This window comes from Coregonus lavaretus (assembly GCF_964263955.1).
Source record: "Coregonus lavaretus genome assembly, contig: HAP1_SCAFFOLD_4873, whole genome shotgun sequence".
NCBI classification, from domain to species: Eukaryota; Metazoa; Chordata; class Actinopteri; order Salmoniformes; family Salmonidae; genus Coregonus; species Coregonus lavaretus.
In genome coordinates this window covers 12,242-32,500 of record NW_028156432.1, presented here as the reverse complement: position 1 = coordinate 32,500, position 20,259 = coordinate 12,242, and the positions used below count along the sequence as shown (strand labels likewise).

Below are 20,259 nucleotides of genomic sequence, written 5' to 3'. Positions count from 1 at the left end.
ATACATCGTGATTGACAGCTGGAGAGTTCTTCCTTTTTTTTTTTTTTTTTTTGAAGTGGATACGAGAGCACATGATTACTCAAGAGGAAATGTGATTCAACAACCTAAAAATAAAAATGTCTAGTTATTCAAGCTCTTACCTTCCATAGCGGCCTTCTCCGCTTCCATGTGCTGCAGCTGTTTCAGCAGCTTGCGTTTCTTCTTCCCGGACAGAGTGATGTTGGCCCTGGGGCTGGAGCTGAGCAGGGACAACACACAGCAGAGACAACAACCCGTTCAGACTGGAGCTGAGCAGGGACAACACACAGCAGGGACAACAACCCTTTCAGAGTGGGGCTGGAGCTGAGCAGGGACAACACACAGCAGGGACAACAACAACCCTTTCAGACCACAGCAACAAAGACCTGGATACTACTATCATATACTAGGATGCATGAGAATACTGCAATACCACTTCACCTGGTCGGGATCCTGGGACAACCACACTAAGAATACAGGCCCATTATAGAGAGAGGATCTGGTCGGGATCCTGGACAACCACACTAAGAATACAGGCCCATTATAGAGAGAGGATCTGGTCAGGATCCTGGACAACCACACTAAGAATACAGGCCCATTATAGAGAGAGGATCTGGTCAGGATCCTGGACAACCACACTAAGAATACAGGCCCATTATAGAGAGAGGATCTGGTCAGGATCCTGGACAACCACACTAAGAATACAGGCCCATTATAGAGAGAGGATCTGATCAGGATCCTGGACAACCACACTAAGAATAAAGGCCCATTATAGAGAGAGGATCTGGTCAGGATCCTGGACAACCACACTAAGAATACAGGCCCATTATAGAGAGAGGATCTGATCAGGATCCTGGACAACCACACTAAGAATAAAGGCCCATTATAGAGAGAGGATCTGGTCAGGATCCTGGACAACCACACTAAGAATACAGGCCCATTATAGAGAGAGGATCTGGTCAGGATCCTGGACAACCACACTAAGAATACAGGCCCATTATAGAGAGAGGATCTGGTCAGGATCCTGGACAACCACACTAAGAATACAGGCCCATTATAGAGAGAGGATCTGGTCAGGATCCTGGACAACCACACTAAGAATAGAGGCCCATTATAGAGAGAGGATCTGGTCAGGATCCTGGACAACCACACTAAGAATACAGGCCCATTAGAGAGAGAGGATCTGGTCAGGATCCTGGACAACCACACTAAGAATACAGGCCCATTAGAGAGAGAGGATCTGGTCAGGATCCTGGACAACCACACTAAGAATACAGGCCCATTAGAGAGGATTCTGGGTAGGCAGTTTTCTTACGCTTGTTGTTCTGCAGGGACTTCAACCTTTATTGGTTACTCTACCTATTGAGATATACCACTGTTTTATTATATCTACAATCAATTAATAAATAATAAATTAGTCATTTAGCAGACGCTCTTATCCAGAGCGACTTACAGGAGCAATTAGGTTTAAGTGCCTTGCTCAAGGGCACATCGACAGATTTTATTAGAACCAGCGACCTTTCGGTTACTGGCACAACGCTCTTAACCACTAAGCTACCCGACTGTACAACCAACTACATTTGGCTCTGCCCGGTCTCACGAGTATTCTCAAGTACCCCCCTGTGGATCGGCCAAGTATCCCCTGGTTGAGAACCACTGGCCCACAGTGTTAAGTACATACAGTATGGGACCTACTTTCTCTTCCTGAGATGGTGGATGGTGGTGAGTCCTTTGTCCACCACAGCTCCCACCTTGATGTGTCTCTTCCTCTTCTCACGGGTCAGATTCCTCCGCCGCTTGAAGAGCTTCTTCCCCAGCTCCTAATGAACATGCAACGCGTCACAACATGAAGAGGAGGAGGCAGCGAGGCTTTTAGCTAGCTAGTAACACATAACTGACAGTATTACATTTTAGTCATTTTTAGCAGACGTTCTTATCTAGAGCGACTTACAGTTAGTGAGTGCATACATTTTTATACTGGCCCCCCCGTGGGAATCGAACCCACAACCCTGGCGTTGCAAGCGCCACGCTCTACCAACTGAGCTACACGGTATTGACGCACATGTTAATAAAGTGTTACATTTTGGTGCAGTGTTGACAGAACTAACAAACGTTGTAGCTAACATTATAACAACACTGTAACATACCGGTAGTTACTAGAAATAACAACGTCGTAGCTAGCTTACATTGAAATGCTAGTTAGCCGTCTTGCTAACACCACCTTCTTGGTGTTATTTTACCTTCAGCGTTAAACGAGCTGCCTTTAGGGTACTAGTTTATGATGAAGTAACCCTTCTACATCTTGTACTGGTGTAAATGTTTAAAATAAAGTGAGTTTATGTGTGTAACTTACTGTTTTGGGTCTGTTGATCTTTCCACCCGGTGTTCCAGTCTTCCCCATGCTTGCTGCTGTAACATGTGAGGAGAGTTCCGGGCTCACTTCTCATTGGCCGGAAGGGACCACTTTCTCCAATTTTCATTGGCTGGGAGGGACCACTTTCTCCCATTTTCATTGGCTGGAAGGGGCCACTTTCTTCCATTTTCATTGGCTGGGACATTGAAGAGTTTGAGAACGACTGCCCCCTCTCGTTGAAGCCACGGAAGATCAAGGCCTAGAGCGGTATGGTTGGTTTCCACTAGATAACACAGCCACAAAGTCAAAATATATCGGAATAATGGATGAAAACAGACATCTGTTTTTTGGTCTTCATTTTAGGTTCGGGTTTAGTTACGGTTAAAGATTTTAAAAAGCGACTGTCCCTAAAAACCAAATAATCCTTCTGAAAACGGCCTATGTGGCATCGATATGAGTCAGAAACAAAATGTACCTCAAAGTATAAATAGGATAATTTTGGTCATAAAGTCAGTTTGGAACTGTAGTGTTTGAGAGATAAGCAGCATGTTATTATGCACATCTGGTTAAAATGGTATGCACGTGTTCAGTGCGTGATATTGGAAGTATCTGATTGGAGACGCACAGCTTAATTGGCAGGCCCTCATTGGTTGTTGGGCAGAGCCGGAGGAGGCGCGCAGGGGATTCGAAAAGACGGAGTATGGACTGTCGTGGTCAAACGTCTTGAGAATGACACAAGTATTGGTCTTCACAAAGTTTGCTGCTTCAGTGTTATGAGATATTTTTGTCAGATGTTACTATGGTATACTGAAGTATAATTACAAGCATTCCATGAGTGTCAAAGGCTTTTATTGACAATTACATTTAGTTTATGCAAATAGTCAATATTTGTAGTGTTGCCCCTTCTTTTTCAAGACCTCTGCAATCCGCCCTGGCATGCTGTCAATTAACTTCTGGGCCCCATCCTGACTGATGGCAGGCCATTCTTGCATAATCAATACTTGGAGTTTATCAGAATTTGTGGGTTTTTGTTTGTCCACCCGCCTCTTGAGGATTGACCACAAGTTCTCAACGGGATTAAGGTCTGGGGAGTTTCCTGGCCATGGATCCAAAATGTTGATGTTTTGTTCCCCGAGCCACTTAGTTATCACTTTTGCCTTATGGCAAGGTGCTCCATCATGCTGGAAAAGGCATTGGTCGTCACCAAACTGTTCTTGGATGGTTGGGAGAAGTTGCTCTCTGAGGATGTGTTGGTACCATTCTTTATTCACGGCTGTGTTCTTAGGCAAAATTGTGAGTGAGCCCACTCCCTTGGCTGAGAAGCAACCCCACACATGAATGGTCTCAGGATGCTTTACTGTTGGCATGACACAGGACTGATGGTAGCGCTCACCTTGTCTTCTCCGGACAAGCTTTTTTCCGGATGCCCCAAACAATTGGAAAGGGGATTCATCAGAGAAAATGACTTTACCCCAGTCCTCAGCAATCCAATCCCTGTACCTTTTGCAGAATATCAGTCTGTCCCTGATGTTTTTCCTTGAGAGAAGTGGCTTCCTCGCTGCCCTTCTTGACACCAGGCCATCCTCCAAAAGTCTTTGCCTCACTGTGCGTGCAGATGCACTCACACCTGCCTGCTGCCATTCCTGAGCAAGCTCTGCACTGGTGGTGCCCCGATCCCGCAGCTGAATCAACTTTAAAATATGGTCCTGGCGCTTGCTGGACTTTCTTGGGCGCCCTGAATCCTTCTTCACAACAATTGAACCTCTCTCCTTGAAGTTCTTGATGATCCGATAAATGGTTGATTTAGGCGCAATCTTACTAGCAGCAATATCCTTGCCTGTGAAACCCTTTTTGTGCAAAGCAATGATGACGGCACATGTTTCCTTGCAGGTAACCATGGTTAACAGAGGAAGAACAATTATTTCAAGCACCACACTCCTTTTAAAGCTTCCAGTCTGTTATTCTAACTCAATCAGCATGACAGAGTGATCTCCAGCCTTGTCCTCGTCAACACTCTCACCTGTGTTAACGAGAGAATCACTGACATGATGTCAGCTGGTCCTTTTGTGGCAGGGCTGAAATGCAGTGGACATTTTTTTGGGGGATTAAGTTAATTTTCATGGCAAAGAGGGACTTTGCAATGAATTGCAATTAATCTGATCACTCTTCATAACATTCTGTAGTATATGCAAATTGCCATCATAAAAACAGAGGCAGCAGACTTTGTGAAAATTAATATTTGTGTCATTCTCAAAACTTTTGACCACGACTGTACGTTCATGGTGGCGAAGCAAGAGAGCTCTGATCTTTTCGGACTGTTTAGCCAAGAACAAGATGAGAAAATTGAGAGATGCAGGCAGCGATGCCGGAGTCCCCTGGTGCGAACCAGGAATACAGTGGAAGTAACTTTAGACAAAGATTCGGTTGGAGAGCCCCATAAATGGCGTCCCTTGAGAAAGCAAGAACAAGATGTATGTCAGGAGAAGTGCAGTATTATCACAAGGAGACGTATACTTGGAATACGGAGGAGGAATGGAGGGAAAAAGAGAGGCAGAGGAGGTCTAAGAGAGAGAGGGAGGAAGAGGGGGAGCTTGAGTCGGTTAAAAATGGCGGGAAAAAGGGAGAAGGTTTGTTAAAGAAGAATGGTAGAAAGTGTAAGTAGAGTGAGCTGAAGACAGGAGGAGAAACGGAAGAGAATGAGGGGGAAGTATCGGAGGTGGAAGGTGTGGTGAAGTATCGGAGGTGGTAGGTGTGGTGAAGTATCGGAGGTGGAAGGTGTGGTGAAGTATCGGAGGTGGTAGGTGTGGTGAAGTATCGGAGGTGGAAGGTGTGGTGAAGTATCGGAGGTGGAAGGTGTGGTGAAGTATCGGAGGTGGTAGGTGTGGTGAAGTATCGGAGGTGGTAGGTGTGGTGAAGTATCGGGGGTGGTAGGTGTGGTGAAGTATCGGAGGTGGTAGGTGTGGTGAAGTATCGGAGGTGGAAGGTGTGGTGAAGTATCGGAGGTGGAAGGTGTGGTGAAGTATCGGGGGTGGTAGGTGTGGTGAAGTATCGGAGGTGGAAGGTGTGGTGAAGTATCGGAGGTGGAAGGTGTGGTGAAGTATCGGAGGTGGTAGGTGTGGTGAAGTATCGGAGGTGGTAGGTGTGGTGAAGTATCGGGGGTGGTAGGTGTGGTGAAGTATCGGAGGTGGAAGGTGTGGTGAAGTATCGGAGGTGGAAGGTGTGGTGAAGTATCGGAGGTGGTAGGTGTGGTGAAGTATCGGAGGTGGTAGGTGTGGTGAAGTATCGGAGGTGGTAGGTGTGGTGAAGTATCGGAGGTGGAAGGTGTGGTGAAGTATCGGAGGTGGAAGGTGTGGTGAAGTATCGGAGGTGGTAGGTGTGGTGAAGTATCGGAGGTGGAAGGTGTGGTGAAGTATCGGAGGTGGTAGGTGTGGTGAAGTATCGGAGGTGGAAGGTGTGGTGAAGTATCGGAGGTGGAAGGTGTGGTGAAGTATCGGAGGTGGAAGGTGTGGTGAAGTATCGGAGGTGGTAGGTGTGGTGAAGTATCGGAGGTGGTAGGTGTGGTGAAGTATCGGGGGTGGAAGGTGTGGTGAAGTATCGGAGGTGGTAGGTGTGGTGAAGTATCGGAGGTGGAAGGTGTGGTGAAGTATCGGAGGTGGAAGGTGTGGTGAAGTATCGGAGGTGGTAGGTGTGGTGAAGTATCGGAGGTGGTAGGTGTGGTGAAGTATCGGGGGTGGTAGGTGTGGTGAAGTATCGGAGGTGGTAGGTGTGGTGAAGTATCGGAGGTGGTAGGTGTGGTGAAGTATCGGAGGTGGAAGGTGTGGTGAAGTTCTCGGAGCCTGAGGTTTGCACCGAGGGTCAGGATAAAGATGAGTCTGTGACAGTAGGAGGGAAGTTTTAGGAAATAGTGGACCCTTGCCTTTTGGCTGATCCCTTTGTGGTTTCAGGGTGGGTGAAAACAGAGTTTTCTGCTGGTCAGAGGGAGAAGGCGCTCAGAGTTAAACAAATGGGGGCCAGAAATGTGAATTGTTTCACTCTCAATAAAAGGACACCATTGAAAGGAGTGATTACTGGGGTAGCAGTAAATGTGAAAGCTGACCAACTGAAGGGGAAGATTCCCGGTGTTTGTGATGCTCGTCGTTTGGTGCGACGCAAACAGGGGGGGGGGGGGGGGCGAGAGTGGTGAAACGGGAAGAGTCATTGTCTGTTCTTTTGAGTTCTGAAGTTGAGTCTTTGCCCGACAAAGTGAAGTTAGGATATATAAGTTATCCTGTACGAGCTAAAGTGCCGAATACATTACGATGTTACAGGTGTCAAACTTATGTGAATGTGACAGCAATGTGTAGGAAGGAGGTTCCAAGGTGTAAGAAGGGCATGTGACAAAGGAATGTGTAGCATTGGGGAAAGTAGTGGTATGTGCTAATTGTAGGGGTGCCCATGGAGCTTGGGGATCAGAAATGTCCCGTGCGAGAGAGGCAGGTTGAGGTTACCAGGGTTCGAGTAGTGCAGAAGTTGTCATATGCTGAGGCAGGGAAGAAAGTAGAGGAAGATGGGTCAAGGGGGAGGGATCCTGAGAGGAGTAGATCTGTACCAGTACATAGAGATGAACCAACAAGTGATATATGTTTCAGTAAGATTGGATTTTTAGCTTTCATAGCAATGGTTATTAATTCCACTGCAGGGATGGAACATAAGTCGAAGAAAATAGAGGTTGTGGTGGCAGCTGCAGAGAGGTATTTGTGTGTGCGAGACTTGACATCAGAAGAGGTACAGGGTGTGTTAAGTGGTGGTGTCCCATCCTTTCAGGTTGAGGTAGGAATAAATATATTTAAATAGTGGAGTAGGGTGGTGTTAATAATAATAATTATTATTTTTGAATTTGTGAGTGTAGTGTTAGATGGTAGGGTATTTCTTCATTTTAATTTTAATGTAATTTTTCAAGCAAAAATATAAAGGGAGTTGTACTCCAGTCTAGTAGGTGGCGGTAATGCAACAAATTGGATGCCAACCGCCGTTAAACCTCATCGAAGAAGAAGAAGAAGTTGGCCAGGGTATTCAAGTGTGCTGCCTTTGAGCGGGTGCAGATGGACTCAGCTTGGAACCGGCTGTGTTGTATCCGCTGTCATGTTAATGCTTTATACTGTGGAGTTTGTCTTTGCAAGAACTAAAAAGAACCCGCTTCCTTTAACTGGGGATGAAACAGGAACCTCAGTGCGTCGCAACGAGTAAATGAAGGTTGGGGTTTGGTTTGCAATTCAGTCAACAAATCATGCCCCCTATTGCCAAACTCCATGTGCAAATCGCACCTTGGCCCACTTCAAATGTTTCATCGACCCCAACACGTTGATAAGTTGCGTCAATTCAAATCTGGTATTGGAACAAAAAGAGGTCAATACACGTCTTCTAAATAGACTAGTATTTTAATTAATGCAAACCACTTCAATGGTAAATATGATGTTCGTATATACGGGCCCACTGAAAAACCACGCAGGGCAGTCAGAGAACTGAGCTTTTGTTATAAGTTCTTCTTTAAATACTCTGACAGAGATAGTTCCCGCTCCCTGCTGGGCCTGTCAGAGTAGAGGCTGGGTGTGGTTTAAACTTACCCAACCTATCGATGGCGCACAGGCTGGTCCCAGCCCCTTGGCGCTTCACTGTTGCCAGGCATTAGTTGTTATCTTTACAACTTGTCTCGAGTCAGCAACCTCAGACATAGTTTGTCCTTCTTTGTTGCAGAACACATGTCCTTGAGCGGTTTAACAAAGAGGCAGTGTGAGTCACAAGCCTATCTCAGCCTCCCCCCTAACGGTTCCTCACATTAATCACAGCTTGTTATGTTAAACAATCTATATCAGTACAGCACAAACCTATTATGTTGAATCATTAATGTATTCTTTCTAAGCTAGGCATCACATCTAGTTGTAAGAAAATAGATCCCCACACCTGTGTCTGGCCCACACTCCAATCCAGCTGGTGGTGGTGATGCACCTTGAAGTTCAGATTCACTCAAACATCGTTTTAAGCTTTGTTTTACTATTGACCGTTACAGCTGATTTCGGGATTGTATATCGATTCGCTCCTCTTAAATATTTGTAATGTATTTGTTTCAGTCTTATCAGGACATAAAAACTACAATTTGTCTCCTGAATTAGCCTAGTGCGCATGTGTACCCAGCTACATCCTGTCCCGAGGTCCAGGTTTCCCCCCGGGTCGCCTGGCTAAACTAGGGTCGTCTCTAGTTACCACGTCCACGAAGGCAGAAGGCCCGTCTACTGTACCGGTTTACGGTTCGTGGGAAACGACCGATCAGATGAGGGAGTGTGATGACGCAGTACGCATTTCGCTGCACCTGCAATAACATCTGCAAAATATGTGTATGAGACCAATACGATTATATTTTTATATCTATAGCTAGCTAACTAATAATTGTACAATTATTTGAAAGACAAGCAAGTGCTTTATTGTGCAAATGTATTTATGTTTGCAGTAAACATTTGCATACGAAATATAGCTAACATGTTGTCAACGGTCCTTTGATTGTAAGCCAACGGCGTCTGTTTCTTGCCTCTTGGATGCGGGCGCATTGGGTTTGTTGGTAAACAGCCAACCCCTCTCTACAGTCATTGGTTTTACCACTAATGTCCAGTGCTCTGTCAATGCTCCTCTCCTCTGATATAAATTTAGTAATTCACAATACCCACCACATGATGGCAGTGTTTCCTAACAAAGCCCTAGTTTTGGATGGCGGTGTAATTGTTTTCTACAAAAAAATGTACTGATTTATGACCTCAATATCATTAAAAAAATTAGATTTCAATCTTTTCTGAAATTGTCAGCATCAGATTAACATACATTTATTACTTTTAATGGCACAATTCATAGACTCCGAATTTCAGTCATATAGAAACGGGACCATATTCTAATGAAAAACCGAACCAAACATTATGGTGTGAGTTGTATAGAATAGAATGTGTTATGCTCGGGTGGCAGCAGGAATCCTGCAGGCCCAGATCAAGAAGAGGAACATATTTTATTCAACGTTACGTTACTCAAATAAATCATCTGCTTTTGTAGCCCGTGTGAAATGAATGGTAGAGAGAGTGACAGAAGAGAAAATACATATTGTGGCTATACCTGTTGGTCAGGCCACCCCCTTAATATAGGTAGATGAATGAGGAACATGTTGAACAGCAAATTTAGTTTTGTTCCCATAATATAATGTCTCTGAGGACATGGTGTGGGCAGGGCCGTAACCATGGCGTCCCCAGGGCCGTAACCATGGCGTCCCCAGGGCCGTAACCAGGGTTTTAGTTATAGTGAGGTCCGGGAAGGGACATTTACTGCATTTCTATACAATTAAAAACTTGAAAATGCCATTTGGAGAACAGCAAAAACAAGTCAAAATGACCCCAGCCATTATCACCTTGGCTGCTGTAGGTTCATCCACCTCAGTCCATCTACAAACATATATCCTATTAGCTATACAATTGTAATGTTATGTTAATGTTATGCTGTGAACCATCAGATCCTCCTCTCCACCCTCTCCGAGTTGGGCATCTCCGGCGCGGCTCACTCTTGGATTGCGTCCTACCTGACAGGTCGCTCCTACCAGGTGGCGTGGCGGGAAGCTGTCTCCGCACCACGTGCTCTGGTGTCCCCCAGGGCTCAGTTCTAGGCCCTCTCCTTTTCTCCCTATACACCAAGTCACATGGCTCTGTCATATCCTCACATGGTCTCTCCTATCATTGCTATGCAGACGACACACAATTAATCTTCTCCTTTCCCCCTTCTGATAACCAGGTGGCGAATCGCATCTCTGCATGTCTGGCAGACATATCAGTGTGGATGTCGGATCACCACCTCAAGCTGAACCTTGGCAAGACGGAGCTGCTCTTCCTCCCGGGGAAGGACTGCCTGCTCCATGATCTCGCCATCACGGTTGACAACTCCATTGTGTCCTCCTCCCAGAGTGCAAAGAACCTTGGCGTGACCCTGGACAACACCCTGTCGTTCTCCGCTAACATCAAAGCGGTGACCCGATCCTGTAGGTTCATGCTCTACAACATTCGCAGAGTACGACCCTGCCTTACGCAGGAAGTGGCACAGGTCCTAATCCAGGCCTCTGGATTACTGCAACTCACTATTGCTCCTCCGCACACTCCACTGGCTTCCAGTTGAAGCTCGCATCTGCTACAAGACCATGGTGCTTGCCTACGGAGCTGTGAGGGGAACGGCACCTCCGTACCTTCAGGCTCTGATCAGTCCCTACACCCAAACGAGGACATTGCGTTCTTCCACCTCTGGCCTGCTGGTCCACCTACCTCTGTGGAAGCACAGTTCCCGCTCAGCCCAGTCAAAACTGTTCGCTGCTCTGGCACCCCAATGGTGGAACAAGCTCCCTCATGACGCCAGGACAGCGGAGTCACTGACCACCTTCCGGAGACACTTGAAACCCCACCTCTTTAAGGAATACCTGGGATAGTATAAAAGTAATCCTTCTACCCCCCCCCCCCCCTACCCCACCCCCACAAAAAAATACATAAAAAATAATAATAATAATAAAATAATAATAATAATAATTGTAAAGTGGTTATCCCACTGGCTATCATAAGTTGAATGCACCAATTTGTAAGTCGCTCTGGATAAGAGCGTCTGCTAAATGACGTAAATATAAATGTAATAAATGTTATATGAGACATGATTCACACTGACACATAGCATCAGAGACGAAACAAAAACCAAGGACACTTATAGAACTGTATTGTTTGCATTTTGGTTGTAATTTAATGACAGCCTATAGGGAAGATAGGTCCTGTGGAGATGTCCATATTGAAACATACAGTGGTTGTATTTCAATGTCGGCCTATAGGGAAGATAGGTCCTGTGGAGATGTCCATATTGAAACATACAGTGGTTGTATTTTAATGTCGGCCTATAGGGAAGATAGGTCCTGTGGAGATGTCCATATTGAAACATACAGTGGTTGTATTTTAATGTCAGCCTATAGGGAAGATAGGTCCTGTGGAGATGTTCATATTGAAACATACAGTGGTTGTATTTTAATGTAGGCCTATAGGGAAGATAGGTCCTGTGGAGATGTTCATATTGAAACATACAGTGGTTGTATTTTAATGTCGGCCTATAGGGAAGATAGGTCCTGTGGAGATGTCCATATTGAAACATACAGTGGTTGTATTTCAATGTCGGCCTATAGGGAAGATAGGTCCTGTGGAGATGTCCATATTAAAACATACAGTGGTTGTATTTTAATGTCGGCCTATAGGGAAGATAGGTCCTGTGGAGATGTCCATATTGAAACATACAGTGGTTGTATTTTAATGTAGGCCTATAGGGAAGATAGGCCATGTGGAGATCAAATCACATTTTATTTGTCACATGCACCAAATACAACAGGTGTAGACTATACCGTAAAATACTGACTTTCGAGCCCTTTACCAACAATGCAGAGTTAAAAAGTAAGAAACATTTGCTAAATAAAAAAGGAAATAGTAACACAATAAAATAACAATAATCAGTACTGAGTCAATGTGCAGGGGTACCAGGTAGTTGAGACAATAATGAGGCTCTATACAAGGAGTACCAGTACTGAGTCAATGTGCAGGGGTACCAGTACTGAGTCAATGGGCAGGGGTACCAGTACTGAGTCAATGTGCAGGGGTACCAGTACTGAGTCAATGTGCAGGGGTACCAGTACTGAGTCAATGTGCAGGGGTACCAGTACTGAGTCAATGGGCAGGGGTACCAGTACTGAGTCAATGGGCAGGGGTACCAGTACTGAGTCAATGTGCAGGGGTACCAGTACTGAGTCAATGTGCAGGGGTACCAGTACTGAGTCAATGTGCAGGGGTACCAGTACTGAGACAATGTACAGGGGTACCAGTACTGAGTCAATGTACAGGGGTACCAGTACTGAGTCAATGGGCAGGGGTACCAGTACTGAGACAATGTACAGGGGTACCAGTACTGAGTCAATGGGCAGGGGTACCAGTACTGAGTCAATGTGCAGGGGTACCAGGTAGTCGAGGTAATAATGAGGCTATATACAAGGAGTACCAGTACTGAGTCAATGTGCAGGGGTAAAAGTAAAAGTAATAAACAGAGTAGCAGCAGTGTTGGTAGTTGAGGTAATTGAGGTAATATGTACATGTAGGTAGGGGTAAAAGTGACAGTCAATCAGGATAGATAATAAACAGAGTAGCAGCAGTGTTGGTAGTTGAGGTAATATGTACATGTAGGTAGGGGTAAAAGTGACTAGACAATCAGGATAGATAATAAACAGAGTAGCAGCAGTGTTGGTAGTTGAGGTAATATGTACATGTAGGTAGGGGTAAAAGTGACTAGTCAATCAGGATAGATAATAAACAGAGTAGCAGCAGTGTTGGTAGTTGAGGTAATATGTACATGTAGGTAGGGGTAAAAGTGACTAGTCAATCAGGATAGATAATAAACAGAGTAGCAGCAGTGTTGGTAGTTGAGGTAATATGTACATGTAGGTAGGGGTAAAAGTGACTAGTCAATCAGGATAGATAATAAACAGAGTAGCAGCAGTGTTGGTAGTTGAGGTAATATGTACATGTAGGTAGGGGTAAAAGTGACTAGTCAATCAGGATAGATAATAAACAGAGTAGCAGCAGTGTTGGTAGTTGAGGTAATATGTACATGTAGGTAGGGGTAAAAGTGACTAGTCAATCAGGATAGATAATAAACAGAGTAGCAGCAGTGTTGGTAGTTGAGGTAATATGTACATGTAGGTAGGGGTAAAAGTGACTAGACAATCAGGATAGATAATAAACAGAGTAGCAGCAGTGTTGGTAGTTGAGGTAATATGTACATGTAGGTAGGGGTAAAAGTGACTAGTCAATCAGGATAGATATTAAACAGAGTAGCAGCAGCGTATGTGAAGAGTGTGAAAGTGTGTCAATGTGTGTGTGTGGCGTCAATATGCATGTGTGTGTGTGAGTGTGTGTAGTGTGTGTGTGTGTGTGTGTGTGTGAGTCAGTGCAAGACAGTCAGTGTAGTGTGTGTGTGAGTGTGTGGGTAGAGTCCAACAAAAAGGGGGTCAATGCAAATAGTCCGGTGTGTTCCAGTGTTGTGTTCCACAGGTGTAGTCTGGGTAGCCACTTGCTTAACTGTTCAGCAGTCTAATGGCTTGGGGGGGTAGAAGCTGTTCTGGAGCCTTTTGGTCCCAGACTTGGCGCTCCGGTACCGTTTGCCGTGCGGTAGCAGAGAGAACAGAACTGACTTGGGTGGCTGGAGTCTTTGACCATTTTTAGGGCCTTCCTCTGACACCGCCTGGTAGATGTTCATATTGAAACACAGTATATTATTTTTTAAAGTTCCTAATTTGTTTCATCAGGGGACTCCACATGAGGCCCGATCCCAAGTTTGGGAACCACTGTGCTAACCTCTGTCTCCTCTGCTTCCCCCAGCATGCATTGCAGCCTGCCTCAGCCTCACCACTGAGCTAACCTCTGTCTCCTCTGCTTCCCCCAGCATGCATTGCAGCCTGCCTCAGCCTCACCACTGAGCGCCACACCACTGTCTGTCTCTTTAGCCTACTCTCTGTAAAGCAACGTTATTAGGAGAACTTAATAGCTTATTTCTTCTCCTGCTGAGCTAGTCTCCATTTAACGTTAGCTTCTTACTTCATCCTTCTAGCTGGCTAAGTAATACTAGCCAGAGCCACTAGCTAGCCACCTGACTGACATATCTATAAGTGACTATTTGCCAGTTGTGCACTCATTAACCAAGAGTCGGTTTTAGTTTTTTTTGCGGGATGTCTGTAGACACGGCAGGAGTCGCGGGACGTTTTCTTTTGTCCGGTATCTCGCAAACACACTCATCAGCGTCTCTGACTCTAGTTGTCTACTTGAGCCGACTGCGAGCTGGGGAAGTTCGTTTCACATCAGGCCCTTGAGAACCACTCCTTCAATAGCCCTCTACTGTACTCTGAGTCAGCCAGAGGCTAGAGGTACGAGCTACACACTCATTAGTGTTCTAACTGGTCCTCATTACCAGGATGCATGCTGGGAGAGGGACACGGCCTGGGGGCCCATGTGGCGATGGAGTTAGGATGGGGGGGTGATTAGGGTACATAGGTCTGTGGGGGGGGGGGGGGTAAGAGACAGAGGGACCTCACTGAGCGATCATGGAAAGAAACATTTGGCTTCAGTTCACCATTTTTACAACTCAGCACCACTATGGATATCAAACTCTATACAGTGCATTCGGAAAGTATTCAGACCCCTTGACTTTTTTCCACATGTTGTTACATTACAGCCTTATTCTAAAATGGATTAAATTGTTTTTACACACAATACCCCATAATGACGAAGCAAAAACAGGTTTTTAGAAATGTTTGTACATTTATTCAAATACAAAAACTGAAATATAACGGTATTCAGACCCTTTACTCAGTACTTTGTTCAAGCGCCTTTGGCAGCGATCACAGCCTCGAGTCTTCTTGGTCCTCTGTAGCTCAGCTGGTAGAGCACGGCGCTTGTAACGCCATGGTAGTGGGTTCGAACCCCGGGACCACCCATACACAAAAATGTATGCACGCATGACTGTAAGTCGCTTTGGATAAAAGCGTCTGCTAAATGGCATATTATTATTATTATTATTCTTGGGTATGACGCTACAAGGCCAAAGAGTTAAATCTTGGTTTCATCAAACCAGAGAATCTTGTCTTGCTCAGTTTGGCCGGGCTGCCAGCTCTAGGAAGAGTCTTGGTGGTTCCAAACTTCTTCCATTTTAGAATGATGGAGGCCACTGTGTTCTTGGGGACTTTCAATGCTGCAGAAATGTTTTTGGTACCCTTCCCCAGATCTGTGCCTTGACACAATCCTGTCTCGGAGCTCTACAGACAATTCCTTCGACCTCATAGCTTGGTTTTTGCTCTTTTTTCTTTAGCCCCTTTTTCTCCCCAATTACGATCTTGTCTCATCACTGCAACTCCCCAACTGGCTCGAGAGAGGCGAAGGTCGAGTCATGCGTCTTCGAAACATGACCCGCCAAACCCGCTTCTTAACCCGCTTAACCCAGAAGCCAGCTGCACCAATGTGTCGGAGGAAACATCGTTCAACTGACAACTGAAGTCAGCCTGCAGGTTCCCAGGCCGCCACAAGGAGTCGCTAGAGCGCGATAAGCCAAGTAAAGCCCCCCCCCCGGCCAAACCCTCCCCTAACACGGACGACGCTGGGCCAATTGTGCGCCGCTCTATGGGATTCCCGGTCACGGCCGGTTCTGACACAGCCTGGGATCAAACCCGGGTCTGTAGTGACGCCTCAAGCACTGCGATGCAGTGCCTTAGACCGCTGCTCCCAATTGAATCCATTTTAGAATAAGGTTATAACGTAACAAAATGTGGAAAAACTCAAGGGGTCTGAATACTTTCCGAATGCACTGTATATAAGTCCCTATAACAACATGAATTCACCAAGGTGTGTAAAACGTACAATAACAAAACAGAAACAGGGCTAAACTTGACCTAACGTGTAGACGGAGGCAGGAAGGCCTAACGTGGAGGCAGGAAGGCCTAACGTGGAGGCAGGAAGGCCTAACGTGGAGGTGGAGGCAGGAAGGCTTAACGTGTAGACGGAGGCAGGAAGGCTTAACGTGTAGACGGAGGCAGGAAGGCTTAACGTGTAGACGGAGGCAGGAAGGCTTAACGTGTAGACGGAGGCAGGAAGGCTTAACGTGTAGACGGAGGCAGGAAGGCTTAACGTGTAGACGGAGGCAGGAAGGCGTAACGTGTAGATGGAGGCAGGAAGGCTTAATGTGTAGACGGAGGCAGGAAGGCTTAACGTGTAGACGGAGGCAGGAAGGCTTAATGTGTAGATGGAGGCAGGAAGGCTTAACGTGTAGACGGAGGCAGGAAGGCTTAACGTGTAGACGGAGGCAGGAAGGCCTAACGTATAGATGGAGGCAGGAAGGCTTAACGTGTAGACGGAGGCAGGAAGGCCTAACGTGTAGATGGAGGCAGGAAGGTTAACGTGTAGACGGAGGCAGGAAGGCTTAATGTGTAGACGGAGGCAGGAAGGCTTAACGTGTAGACGGAGGCAGGAAGGCCTAACGTGTAGATGGAGGCAGGAAGGCCTAATGTGTAGATGGAGGCAGGAAGGATCAACGTGTAGATGGAGGCAGGAAGGTTTAACGTGTAGACGGAGGCAGGAAGGCTTAACGTGTAGACGGAGGCAGGAAGGCCTAACGTGGAGGTGGAGGCAGGAAGGCCTAACGTGGAGACGGAGGCAGGAAGGCCTAACGTGGAGGAGGAGGCAGGAAGGCCTAACGTGGAGGTGGAGGCAGGAAGGCATAACGTATAGGCGGAGGCAGGAAGGCCTAACGTGGAGGTGGAGGCAGGAAGGCCTAACGTGGAGGCAGGAAGGCCTAACGTGGAGGCAGGAAGGCCTAACGTGGAGGTGGAGGCAGGAAGGCTTAACGTGTAGACGGAGGCAGGAAGGCTTAACGTGTAGACGGAGGCAGGAAGGCTTAACGTGTAGACGGAGGCAGGAAGGCTTAACGTGTAGACGGAGGCAGGAAGGCTTAACGTGTAGACGGAGGCAGGAAGGCTTAACGTGTAGACGGAGGCAGGAAGGCGTAACGTGTAGATGGAGGCAGGAAGGCTTAATGTGTAGACGGAGGCAGGAAGGCTTAACGTGTAGACGGAGGCAGGAAGGCTTAATGTGTAGATGGAGGCAGGAAGGCTTAACGTGTAGACGGAGGCAGGAAGGCTTAACGTGTAGACGGAGGCAGGAAGGCCTAACGTATAGATGGAGGCAGGAAGGCTTAACGTGTAGACGGAGGCAGGAAGGCCTAACGTGTAGATGGAGGCAGGAAGGTTAACGTGTAGACGGAGGCAGGAAGGCTTAATGTGTAGACGGAGGCAGGAAGGCTTAACGTGTAGACGGAGGCAGGAAGGCCTAACGTGTAGATGGAGGCAGGAAGGCCTAATGTGTAGATGGAGGCAGGAAGGATCAACGTGTAGATGGAGGCAGGAAGGTTTAACGTGTAGACGGAGGCAGGAAGGCTTAACGTGTAGACGGAGGCAGGAAGGCCTAACGTGGAGGTGGAGGCAGGAAGGCCTAACGTGGAGACGGAGGCAGGAAGGCCTAACGTGGAGGAGGAGGCAGGAAGGCCTAACGTGGAGGTGGAGGCAGGAAGGCATAACGTATAGGCGGAGGCAGGAAGGCCTAACGTGGAGGTGGAGGCAGGAAGGCCTAACGTATAGGCGGAGGCAGGAAGGCATAACGTGGAGGTGGAGGCAGGAAGGCCTAACGTGTAGGAGGAGGCAGGAAGGCCTAACGTGGAGGTGGAGGCAGGAAGGCATAACGTGTAGGAGGAGGCAGGAAGGCCTAACGTGTAGACGGAGGCAGGAAGGCCTAACGTGGAGGCAGGAAGGCCTAACGTGGAGGTGGAGGCAGGAAGGCCTAACGTGGAGGCAGGAAGGCCTAACGTGGAGGCAGGAAGGCCTAACGTGGAGGCAGGAAGGCCTAACGTGGAGGAGGAGGCAGGAAGGCCTAACGTGTAGGAGGAGGCAGGAAGTTCTAACGTGGAGGCAGGAAGGCCTAACGTGGAGGTGGAGGCAGGAAGGCCTAACGTGTAGGAGGAGGCAGGAAGGCATAACGTGTAGGAGGAGGCAGGAAGGCCTAACGTGGAGGCAGGAAGGCCTAACGTGGAGGAGGAGGCAGGAAGGCCTAACGTGGAGGAGGAGGCAGGAAGGCCTAACGTGTAGGCGGAGGCAGGAAGGCCTAACGTGGAGGCGGAGGCAGGAAGGCTTAACGTGGAGGTGGAGGCAGGAAGGCCTAACGTGGAGGCAGGAAGGCCTAACGTGGAGGCAGGAAGGCCTAACGTGTAGGAGGGGGCAGGAAGGTCTAACATGGAGGCAGGAAGGCATAACGTGGAGGTGGAGGCAGGAAGGCTTAATGTGTAGACGGAGGCAGGAAGGCCTAACGTGTAGATGGAGGCAGGAAGGCCTAACGTGGAGACGGAGGCAGGAAGGCCTAACGTGGAGGAGGAGGCAGGAAGGCCTAACGTGGAGACGGAGGCAGGAAGGCCTAACGTGGAGGAGGAGGCAGGAAGGCCTAACGTGGAGGTGGAGGCAGGAAGGCATAACGTGGAGGAGGAGGCAGGAAGGCCTAACGTGGAGACGGAGGCAGGAAGGCCTAACGTGGAGGAGGAGGCAGGAAGGCCTAACGTGGAGGCGGAGGCAGGAAGGCCTAACGTGGAGGTGGAGGCAGGAAGGCCTAACGTATAGGCGGAGGCAGGAAGCCCTAACGTGGAGGTGGAGGCAGGAAGGCCTAACGTGGAGGCAGGAAGGCCTAACGTGGAGGTGGAGGCAGGAAGGCCTAACGTGGAGGCAGGAAGGCCTAACGTGGAGGCAGGAAGGCCTAACGTGGAGGCAGGAAAGCCTAACGTGGAGGAGGAGGCAGGAAGGCATAACGTGTAGGAGGAGGCAGGAAGGCCTAACGTGGAGGCAGGAAGGCCTAACGTGGAGGCAGGAAGGCTTAACGTGTAGGAGGAGGCAGGAAGGCCTAACGTGGAGGCAGGAAGGCATAACGTGGAGGCAGGAAGGCCTAACGTGGAGGCAGGAAGGCCTAACGTGGAGGTGGAGGCAGGAAGGTCTAACATGGAGGCAGGAAGGCATAACGTGGAGGAGGAGGCAGGAAGGCCTAACGTGTAGGAGGAGGCAGGAAGGCCTAACGTGGAGGCAGGAAGGCCTAACGTGGAGGCAGGAAGGCTTAACGTGTAGGAGGAGGCAGGAAGGCCTAACATGGAGGCTGGAAGGCAAAACGTGGAGGCAGGAAGGCCTAACGTGGAGGCAGGAAGGCCTAACGTGTAGGAGGAGGCAGGAAGTTCTAACATGGAGGCAGGAAGGCCTAACGTGGAGGAGGAGGCAGGAAGGCCTAACGTGTAGGCGGAGGCAGGAAGGCCTAACGTGGAGGCGGAGGCAGGAAGGCTTAACGTGGAGGTGGAGGCAGGAAGGCCTAACGTGGAGGCAGGAAGGCCTAACGTGTAGGAGGAGGCAGGAAGGTCTAACATGGAGGCAGGAAGGCCTAACGTGGAGGTGGAGGCAGGAAGGCTTAATGTGTAGACGGAGGCAGGAAGGCCTAACGTGGAGGCAGGAAGGCCTAACGTGGAGGCAGGAAGGCCTAACGTGGAGGTGGAGGCAGGAAGGCTTAACGTGTAGACGGAGGCAGGAAGGCTTAACGTGTAGACGGAGGCAGGAAGGCTTAACGTGTAGACGGAGGCAGGAAGGCTTAACGTGTAGACGGAGGCAGGAAGGAGACAGAGGGACCTCACTGAGCGATCATGGAAAGAAACATTTGGCTTCAGTTCACCATTTTTACAACTCAGCACCACTATGGATATCAAACTCTATACAGTGCATTCGGAAAGTATTCAGACCCCTTGACTTTTTTCCACATGTTGTTACATTACAGCCTTATTCTAAAATGGATTAAATTGTTTTTACACACAATACCCCATAATGACGAAGCAAAAACAGGTTTTTAGAAATGTTTGTACATTTATTCAAATACAAAAACTGAAATATAACGGTATTCAGACCCTTTACTCAGTACTTTGTTCAAGCGCCTTTGGCAGCGATCACAGCCTCGAGTCTTCTTGGGTATGACGCTACAAGGCCAAAGAGTTAAATCTTGGTTTCATCAAACCAGAGAATCTTGTCTTGCTCAGTTTGGCCGGGCTGCCAGCTCTAGGAAGAGTCTTGGTGGTTCCAAACTTCTTCCATTTTAGAATGATGGAGGCCACTGTGTTCTTGGGGACTTTCAATGCTGCAGAAATGTTTTTGGTACCCTTCCCCAGATCTGTGCCTTGACACAATCCTGTCTCGGAGCTCTACAGACAAT

The 20,259-nt window shown here is 47.9% G+C and overlaps 1 protein-coding gene across 1 annotated transcript in view; it reads right to left on the bottom strand.

Moving 5' to 3' along the window:
• The window catches only part of LOC311126345 (uncharacterized protein C11orf98-like), an 8,607-nt gene extending 6,161 nt beyond the window's left edge, over positions 1-2,446 (bottom strand). The window contains exons 1-3 of the mRNA XM_084200348.1: positions 2,372-2,446; positions 1,714-1,838; positions 141-238 (exon numbers count right to left, since the gene is read on the bottom strand). Of these exons, the coding sequence (XP_084056474.1) occupies positions 141-238; positions 1,714-1,838; positions 2,372-2,419 (271 nt within the window). The 5' untranslated portion in view covers positions 2,420-2,446. The remainder of the gene's footprint in view (positions 1-140; positions 239-1,713; positions 1,839-2,371) is intronic.
• Positions 2,447-20,259: the final 17,813 nt, after the last annotated feature.